This window comes from Procambarus clarkii, unplaced genomic scaffold (genome assembly GCF_040958095.1).
Source record: "Procambarus clarkii isolate CNS0578487 unplaced genomic scaffold, FALCON_Pclarkii_2.0 HiC_scaffold_2262, whole genome shotgun sequence".
NCBI classification, from domain to species: Eukaryota; Metazoa; Arthropoda; class Malacostraca; order Decapoda; family Cambaridae; genus Procambarus; species Procambarus clarkii.
Genome location: NW_027191269.1, coordinates 499 through 10942, shown reverse-complemented (window position 1 = coordinate 10942; position 10444 = coordinate 499). Strand labels below are relative to the sequence as shown.

The following is a 10444-nucleotide window of genomic DNA, read 5'->3' as shown; positions in this document are numbered from 1 at the left end:
CTGGACAGTGTTTCTGTTTATGTCTAGAATGGGAACCCCTGTAAGAGAACCTCTTGAAACACTTATCACATTCAAAAGGCTTCTCCCCTGTATGGAGTCGACGGTGTTCTGTTAAGGCTTCTTTTCGCTTATATACTTTTTGGCAAATAACACATATGAATCTGTGTTCGTCATCATCAACCTCATTTCCATCTGCTCTCATTGCATGACCATTGTTAAGAGGAGGGTAGTAGGCTAAACTGGGGGGTGCCAACTTCAGGAACTGGTAAAACGACGAGTCAATGCTTACAACCTTGGAATTAGCCTGAGTGTTGGATGGAGCTGACTGACCCTCACAATAGTCACTGAAATGTGGAGAACAAACATTCTTTCCATTACTAGTGGTCTGGGCAGAATCTGCATCTCTTTCATCATCCCTACTCCCCAAAATGTTATTTTTTTGATGTGGTTGCTGTATTTTTTGTTGCTGTTGATGGGATTGTTCATCTAACCACTCAAGAGTGTGTTGATGTGGGCATCGCCAGGAGACGAGAGCCTCCCCCCCCCCCACAGTGCCACATTCACACACTTTTTGTCCCTTCGTCTCGCCCATTGCCCCATCGTCCATGCTTTCATGGCATCCACCAGCGACATCTTTGATATGCCCTTGACTATGTTGGGACTGAGAAATGTTATGTTGAGATGGTTGCTGTTGTCCATTGTCACTGCCCCGGGGCACAAACCCAGCCTCTAGACAACTGCCTGAGTGACAGTTTCTTTGTGGTGGGATTTTATTGTCTGGGTTGGAAGAGGACTGTGTGTCAGGTCCAACATGCGCCATGTTCAGATGATTGATGAGCCGCTTAGTACTGGGGTCCTGAAATTGTTTTAGGTGGTTACAATCAGACCATTATTAAATTAGTCTATAAACATCCAAACTATAAAAAAAAAAGAACCCTATGATCATTGAGAAACAATATTCATTGCTGGTAAATTTTACATTGTAATTTTTACATCCCTAGGCATTCCATAAAATTCAATTTTAGACAATTATTCATCACAAAAATTACAAAAATTACACACACACAAAAAACAAAAACAAAAAACAAATTAATACTATAACCCTTAAGAAGGAACGACGAGAATACGACTTCACTCACTATACTGAATGGATTTCTTCAAGGATTTAAACACATGTTGTCACTGGGCGTGAACTACGAGGTAGACTGAGGGAGTAAGGAGCTATCACATCCTTTTTATTCATTGAGGACAATCTAGTGGCCAGCGACGAAGAGCTCAGGTCTCGAAGCTCCGGCGAGTATTATGTTATCCGATACTGTATATAATATTTGGCCCAATGGACTTCAGGGAGCCATTGAGTTAACATACCATAACGCCAACACCAATATTTATGTGAAATGTCATTACTTACTTGATCAATGAGAGGAACCCCTCGTCAGATGATTCTGAGGAGGAATCTTCAGATGAATCTTCAGATGAATCTTCAGATGAATCTTCAGATGAATCTTCAGATGAATCTTCAGATGAATCTTCAGATGAATCTTCAGATGAATCTTCATCGTCTCGGTTCACCACTCCAAACCTACTTCTGATGGCATTTTTCTTTCTTTTCTTGAAGGGTGGGTTAAGATCATTATCATCTGATAATGTCTTTTTGATGTTGGTGTTTTTTTTGGGGGGGAAAGGTCTGGGGTAGATTGAGTTAAGGGAAACTCATTTGGGTCGATTTTGTTCAGAGTGAACAATGACATGCTAATTTTGGGAAGGGAACTATCCATACGGATACCATTCCATATGTTTAATATGTGAAGGGGATCGAGGTCTTTGCCACATATGACAAGCATGTATTCACCTTGTACAATGGAGGACATTTACTCATTAAAACCTTTGGAGTTAGTAGAATTAAAAAAGGGAATGGGACTGGACCCAGCATAAAGACGTACACCCAGACAGGCACCGGCTCTATCAACGAGACGAATTGAGTCTTGTCTGATCTCTCTGTTGGTGTGAAGCTCTTTATATAAAAATGGTCCAAGTTGTTATTTTGGGGGCCTCAGAATACCACCGGATGCACACACATACACAGACACACACACACACACACACACACACACTCATATAATATTTATTATGGATTTTAATTTAACCAAGCTGTAGAAAGAGACCAATATATATAAAAACAATTACTTATGCCTAGTGTATAAAAAGAATAAAGTTGCTTCTTGAAGAGAAAGAGGAACAGACTGACAATTAAAAATATCAAAGCTAAACATAAAATTAATATATCCCTTTTAGAATTTGAAATTAAATTTTCTACTTCTTGTAATTCCAAATCTGCAGTTTGAATGGGATAATGTTTATATTTAGCTTCATTAATGATATAATTACTCATATCTATCACTTTAGAATCTCTATCATAGGTTTTAGAATTAATCTTGTGAGTAATTGCTTGACCAAGGCTGTTTACATCAAACTGACTAAGCAGGCTTAAAATCATCTTGTTCTCTTCTAAAGAATTTGTGGTAGTTCCATCCATACCAATTATGTTTATACATTGGGGATAAATGCGTATTATTTCATTTATGGCAGATAAATATATCATATCTGGTGTTATTTGTGGTGTGGTTATAGACTGTGGAGGCCCCAATTTAATATATTGTCCAAAGTTTATATCTTGTTCTAACAATTGATTAATTATTTTATGGCGAAGGTTTTCTAATGCAGCATGAGTTATTTCATTATTGTACCCACCAATATTACCTATTGATAAATATAATTCTAATGGTAACAACACTAATCCCACAGATAAAACAAGGGATAAAGACGAAGATAAAACGGATAAAAGCCGTATTGAAAATTGAATGCTCATTTCAACCATAGATGATCGAATGATCATCGCCAAAAGTTGAATAATCATTTGTTGAGATGAAGCTTCTGCCATAATTACAGATAATAATTCTTGAAGAGCATCATGGAGAATGTTTTCGGAGAAATATTTTAACAGTCTTGAAATTATCTTAGGCACTCGAGTTGTAACTTCAATTTCGGTTATAGTAATAGCCTCATCTTTTATTAATGATAATAAATCGGAAAACTCAGATTCTAAACGTGTTATTATAACATCTATGAAATTAGTAGTAGTAGTAGTATACTGTTCAATAAATGATACATTTTCGGAGGATACTACTATATCCGCTTCGTCAACAAATTGTTCTTTTTCGAGTATTGACTGTGGAACAACTGTTTCAATATAACCTCTGTCAACATCCATATAATTTTGTTTGTTCAATTTATCCATAAGAATCATACTCATTCCTGATGTTGGATTAAGTAAGTCCACTAATTCACCATCGGTTAATTGGTTGATAACTTGATTGCCAAATATAAAACCTAATATCTGGCGGTGGACATGACTATGGCATTGATCTGACTGGCTATCGTAGTATTTATGAAAGAATTTACAATAGATTGAGTTAAAGTTTATATTCTGTTGCTGAATATTCCATGTCAATGGTGGAGCATCGATTAAGCCAGCAACAGCTTTTCTCAGTTGATATGTATTTGTATTCTTGGCATAGGCAATGGGGTTCTTTTGATAAGATTGTAAATCGTTTTCATTAGAAGAACTCCATCGACTTGAAGGTCTTAGAGCCAATGTTTTAAGTGCAGACAACTGTACACCACAATAATTTTCGTTAGATTCCTTGACATTAATCGACCAAGTTTCAACGGGAATAGGTTTCGAGAAATAATGATTGTCTGTTTCTGTATTGTTTAGAATAGATTTTAAATCATTACCAAATCTTTCTTGAAGAAATTCAAGGACCTCATTATGAACAGCATAACATGCTTCATTACAGGCATATTCACGTTCGTTTATTAAAATAGCTGATCCAGATCCGGGCTGACAAGCAGTTTTTACATCATAATAATATTTTAGCATGTTACAACCTAGCGTTGTGAATTTAACTTCAAAGTCGTTAGGATTTTCATCTAAGAAAGCTTTGGGGAAATTGGGAGGAATATTTTTCCATGGTATATTCTTAATGATAATATTTTTAAAATACTTACTTCCATTTCTTTGTTGAAGAATCTCCATTGTTTTTCGTTGTGATATACGATGTACTATGTAAGTTGCAATTGCAATATCAGAGACAGTAACAGTTTTCATTATGAAAGTGTTAAGAGTATTTATTTATTTTTTTAACATTGATCAATATAATAAAGAAATTTGAGAATTCATTTACCAGAATACTGAGAGGAATCATGGTGGAAGCTGGAGTAAATGGTGATGCTGAAAGTTGGAATAGTGGTGGTGGTGGTGGTGGTGGTGGTGGTGGTGGTGAAGAATATGGGTGTCATCGAAATGATTATTATTATCAACCAACCATTCCACAAATACCATTACAAACAACTCAATATATGATTGTACCTTATTATATGACTTCAGTGCCACATTCAATTTATGTAATTCCACCTTCTTCATGTTACGTTTATGATTTTCCTTCAAAATATTTTTATCAATTACCACCACCACCACTGCCACCACCACTACCACCGCCACCACCACTACCACCACCACCACCACCACCCCCACAACCACCGCTACCACAATCATCAGAAATTTATTCCCATTACAGTGTTGAAGTTCAATATAAAATTTCCTTTTTAGAAAAGGAAAAAGAAAATTTAAAATCATGGAAAATTTTACGAAATATTGATGGACATATAACAGAGGTCCCCTGGGGTATATCCTTCATATACATTGCATATGAATATGGTGGGTTACCTCGAGAATTATTTATGAAATATGTTAATGAATGTTGCAATGGTAGTTAAACATTTTCTTTGCAAATAAGCTCAGTGAGTAAATATTGTATATTATTACATCAATGCACCATACACCACACCACCCATTAGTGCACTCATATGTCGCTATTTGATCACCATTATCAATGGGCCTAACATTATTATTAATAATAAAATTAAAAGTATAACCCAGCCAATATTTTTAATTGATTTCAATATAAATTGCCATATATCAGATTGCCCAATGCCTTGAATCACTTCACCAATACCATCTCCTAAAATTTTGGCAATATTTCTTAAAATTGTTCCCTGTTCACATTTATATATATAAAATATTTCTTTATTTTCTAAATTAGAAATAGGTTCATAACCCTGGACAAATTGTGAAAGATAATTGTAGTTATGGGGACAACATATTCCCTTACAGCCCAAATTTAATATGTTTTGGGTTTCTGCAGAATTTGGAACATCAAATTGACAGTTCCAGACTTTTTTATTGAACAATGGATGAGTATTATCATTTAGTATGTCATAGTTAATATAATCAACCCGATTGATAGGGAATTTACAAAATCTGGTCAAATATACTTCTTTTTTTAGGGAATGTCCTTTTCCAACATGGTATCTAAAACAACCACTGTTCTTCCGATTGTATTTGTTCAAATATTCAAGAAAAGCAACACCTACACCTAATAATATCGCAGATTTCAATATCAAACTTTTATGTTTACCAGCCCATTTGGTCATAGTGTTAAAAATTTTAGTTAATTTGGAATCAGTTGGTGAAGGATTACTTTCTAAATATTCAAGAAATTGAGTTTCGTTTTCAAACCCAAGATCTTGGGCAAGTTTATTTACATTGTTAATGTGTTCTTCATAGAGTTTAAATGGGTATTTTTTTAACATGTGTTGTTTAAGAGCTTTGTTTTCTATAATATTTAGAATAGGGGATTCTACATCACCATGCAAAATATTTTTCATAATTTTATTAAAATCATTTTGGGATTTAAAATTTAGGTTTTCATTGATAGAATTAATAAAAGATTTGGCTGGGTGATGAAGATTTGACAATTTAATGTTTTCTGTCAAATCTGTCAGATACTTATTTGTATTTAAAAAAAATTTATTTTCATCAACCAAACTTTGGGTGATGTGAATAAAAGGCTGAAGACCATGGTCAATTTCTTTTATCATCAATTCTGTCATGAGCTATTCTTTCCTTTTTAAATAAGTATTAAAAAAGAGTTAATTTTACTGTTTTAAAACAATTAAGTGTTTGGTATGTGAGTCGTGGTAACTGTGCGGCCGGTCTGCTGTGATTGGCTTGATGGAGCACCAATCACGGGTGAAGTGGGCGGAGCCAACGAGAGGATTTTCACTAGTGTGTGTGTGTGTGTGTGTGTGTGTGTGTGTGTGTGTGTGTGTCTTTGTGTGTGTGTGTGTGTGTCTTTGTGTGTGTGTGTGTGTGTGTGTGTGTGTGTGTGTGTGTATGTGTGTGTGTGTGTGTGTAAGAATGAGTGTGTGTGTGTGTGTGTGTGTGAGAATACGTTTTATGTGTCAGAATATGTGTGTGTGTGTGTGTGTGTCATTCCTGTGTGAGAATGTGTTTTGTGTGTCAGAATGTGTGTGTGTGTGTGTGTGTGTGTCTTTGTGTGTGTCTTTGTGTGTGTCTTTGTGTGTGTCTTTGTGTCTTTGTGTGTGTGTGTGTGTGTGTGTGTCTTTGTGTGTGTGTGTGTGTGTCATTGTGTGTCTTTGTGTGTGTAAGTGTGTGTGTGTGTAAGTGTGTCTTTGTGTGTGTGTGTGTGTGTCTTTGTGTATGTGTGTGTGTGTGTGTCTTTGTGTGTGTAAGTGTGTGTGTCTTTGTGTGTGTAAGTGTGTGTGTCTTTGTGTCTTTGTGTGTGTGTGTAAGTGTGTGTGTCTCTTTGTGTGTGTGTGTCTTTGTGTCTTTGTGTGTGTGTGTGTGTGTGTGTCTTTGTGTGTGTGTGTGTGTGCCTTTGTGTGTGTGTGTGTCTTTGTGTGTGTGTGTGTGTGTGTGTTTGTGATTCCTGTGTGAGAATGCGTTTTGTGTGTCAGAATGTTTGTGTGTATGTGTGTGTGTGTGTGTGTGATTCCTGTGTGAGAATGCGTTTTGTGTGTCAGAATGTGTATGTGTGTGTGTGTGTGTGTCTTTGTGTGTGTCTTTGTGTGTGTGTGTCTTTGTGTGTGTCTTTGTGTCTTTGTGTGTGTGTGTGTGTGTGTGTGTGTGTCTTTGTGTGTGTGTGTCTTTGTGTAAGTGTGTGTGTGTAAGTGTGTCTTTGTGTGTGTGTGTGTGTGTCTTTGTGTGTGTGTGTGTCTTTGTGTGTGTAAGTGTGTGTGTCTTTGTGTGTGTAAGTGTGTGTGTCTTTGTGTGTGTGTGTAAGTGTGTGTGTCTCTTTGTGTGTGTGTGTCTTTGTGTCTTTGTGTGTGTGTGTGTCTTTGTGTGTGTGTGTGTGTCTTTGTGTGTGTGTGTGTGTGTGCCTTTGTGTGTGTGTGTGTGTTTGTGATTCCTGTGTGAGAATGCGTTTTGTGTGTCAGAATGTGTGTGTGTGTGTGATTCCTGTGTGAGAATGCGTTTTGTGTGTCAGAATGTGTGTGTGTATGTGTGTGTGTGTGTGTGTGTGTGTGATTCCTGTGTGAGAATGCGCTTTGTGTGTCAGAATGTGTGTGTGTGTGTCTTTGTGTGTGTGTGTGTGTGTGTGTCTTTGTGTGTGTGTGTGTGTGTGTGTGTCTTTGTGTGTGTGTGTGTGTCTTTGTGTGTGTCTTTGTGTGTGTGTGTGTGTGTGTGTGTGTGTGTGTGTGTGTGTGTGTGTGTGTGTCTTTGTGGTAGACTCATGATCACCGATCATCCCACCAGACTCCATCATATTCTCTCAGCCCGAAGCCGTGCACCATGGTATGTTGAACAAATATATTCCTCCTCTTCCTCTCCATCATCATCAATCTCTTCCACTACCTCCTCCATCTCTTGATCTTCTTGATCTTCCAACGCCTGATCCGCTTCATCCTCCACATCCTCTAAACCTCCCTCCTCCATCTCATCCAACGCCTTCCTGTTTTTAATAATAATACCATTGTTATAAATATAATAATTTTTGTACTGATTATGCCATATTTTTTTATGCATTGTTTGTTGTGGAAGATAAGCTATCACTTTAGTTATTTGATAATCGGGTAAAAGTTGTAAATTAAATTTTGCAAGTCTTGGTATTGATATAATCTTTTTATTTTCTTTAATCATAGTAAATTTTTGCAATATCTCACAATGCATATGCCATGCAGTGGATAATGATATATGTTTTCTTTCTGACCAATTTTTATCTTTTTCAAAATATCTAATAAGATGATCAATGATAAGCTCATCATATTTAATTACATCATCAATACAAATGTACATATCAATAGTTTTAAGAGTTTTTTTATTTGCTTTTAATGCTTTTTGATAATTTATACAATTATTAATAATATACTCCCTTAATGAACTTTGTTTTAAACTTGGGTAATATCTCTTACCCCATCTAAAAGAAACAACATTAAATACACAACCTCGTTGATAAAAAAGTATCATTTTGGTTTTTTCTAATTTAAAAGGGGAATGAGTTCTAGAATAAACTGAAAGTGAAAAATCCTGATCATCGTCTTCATATACAATATTTTGATTATGAATTTTGCGTGAAAAATCTTTCATACCAGACAAATTTATTATCAGCAGTTAGTCCTGACATGTCATAAATTTTATGATATATTAATTGACTTCTGCTAAGATTGTTTGGATAAGTAAAAGTAATATGAGAATCATCGATATTATTATTATAATATAATTTATCAGCTATAAATAATTGTCTTGTTAGATTAAATCTCAGGGGAAAATAATATAATCCAGGGTTTTTTTTAATGTTAAACTTCTCATTATTTATATGTTCGATTTGTATGTTAATTGAAAGTTTATCCTTTTTATTCATCTTTTTTTATACAAAAACATATACACACACAAACTCACACTCAAACACAAAAAACACACACACACTTACACACACACACATACACAAAGACACACATAAAGACACACACACACACACACACACACACACAAAGACATAAAGACACACACACACACACACACAAAAGACACAAAGACACAAAGACACACACACACACACACACACACACACACACACACACACACACACACACACACACACACACACACACACACAGACATACACAAAGACACAAAGACACACACAACGACACACACACACACACACACACACACACAAAGACAACAAGACACACACACTTACACACACAAAGACACACACACAAACACACACACAAAGACACACACACAAAGACACACACACTTACACACACACACACACACACACACACACACACACTCACACAAAGACACAAAGACACACACACACACACACACAAAGACACAAAGTCACACACACTTACACACACAAAGACACACAAAAACACACACACACACACACAAAGACACACACACACACAAAGACACACACACAAAGACACAAAGACACACACACACACAACGACACACACACACACACACACACACACACACACACAACGACACAAAGACACACACACACACACACACAAAGACACCAAGACACACACACTTACACACACAAAGACACACACAAAGACACACACACACAAAGACACACACACACAAAGACACACACAAAGACACACACACACACAAAGACACACACACACAAAGACACAAAGACACACACACTTACACACACAAAGACACACAAAAACACACACACACAAAGACACAAACACTTATACACACAAAGACACAAAGACACACACACACAACGACACACACACACACACACACACACACACACACACAATGCGTGAGAGTAGTAGAAAAATGGAATGCACTTGGGGAACAGGTTGTGGAAGCAAATACTATTCATACTTTTAAACCTAGGTATGATAGGGAAATAGGACAGGAGTCATTGCTGTAAACAACCGATAGCTAGAAAGGCGGGATCCAAGAGTCAATGCTCGATCCTGCAAGCACATATAGGTGAGTACATATAGGTGAGTACACACACACAAAGACACACACACACACACACACACACAAAGACACAAAGACACACACACACACACACACACCCACAGACACAGGAATCCCAAAAGTTCACCAAAACTCTTATTATACTCACTTTACATTTTTTTTTCATAAACTAGTTGGGAGAGGTATAGTCTTTGATATGATTGGGAACGGCATTCAACATTTTAAGACCCTTGATTTGAAGAGCAGCATTTCTGGTTTGATTAAGTCGAACTCTTGGGAACCGAATGATATCTAGGAGCAGTGTAACAGCACATCATTCTTTTTTTTTCCTTTTTTTTTTATTAGATATGGTATCTCATCCATAAAAAATATTTTGTGGAAAAAAATGGGGTTGACCACCAGCCCGTGGTCAGTGGGGACCCTGTGGTGGACCATCAGCCGGTGGTGGACCATTCATTGGCTTATTAGGCAAATCAGATCTTGAATAGTTTGCCAAATAAGACATCAAATTTTATTTATAACTCCAAATTTTGTATTGGTTATTTTTTA

At 36.5% G+C, this 10444-nt stretch overlaps 1 protein-coding gene across 1 annotated transcript; it reads right to left on the bottom strand.

Moving 5' to 3' along the window:
- Window positions 1-289: 289 nt before the first annotated feature.
- Window positions 290-7877, bottom strand: LOC138362650 (uncharacterized; the record flags this gene model as incomplete). Its single annotated transcript, XM_069321080.1, has 3 exons — window positions 290-416; window positions 1412-1517; window positions 7717-7877. Coding segments are annotated over 3 exons (394 nt in total), but the record flags the coding sequence as incomplete, so codon positions are not given.
- Window positions 7878-10444: the final 2567 nt, after the last annotated feature.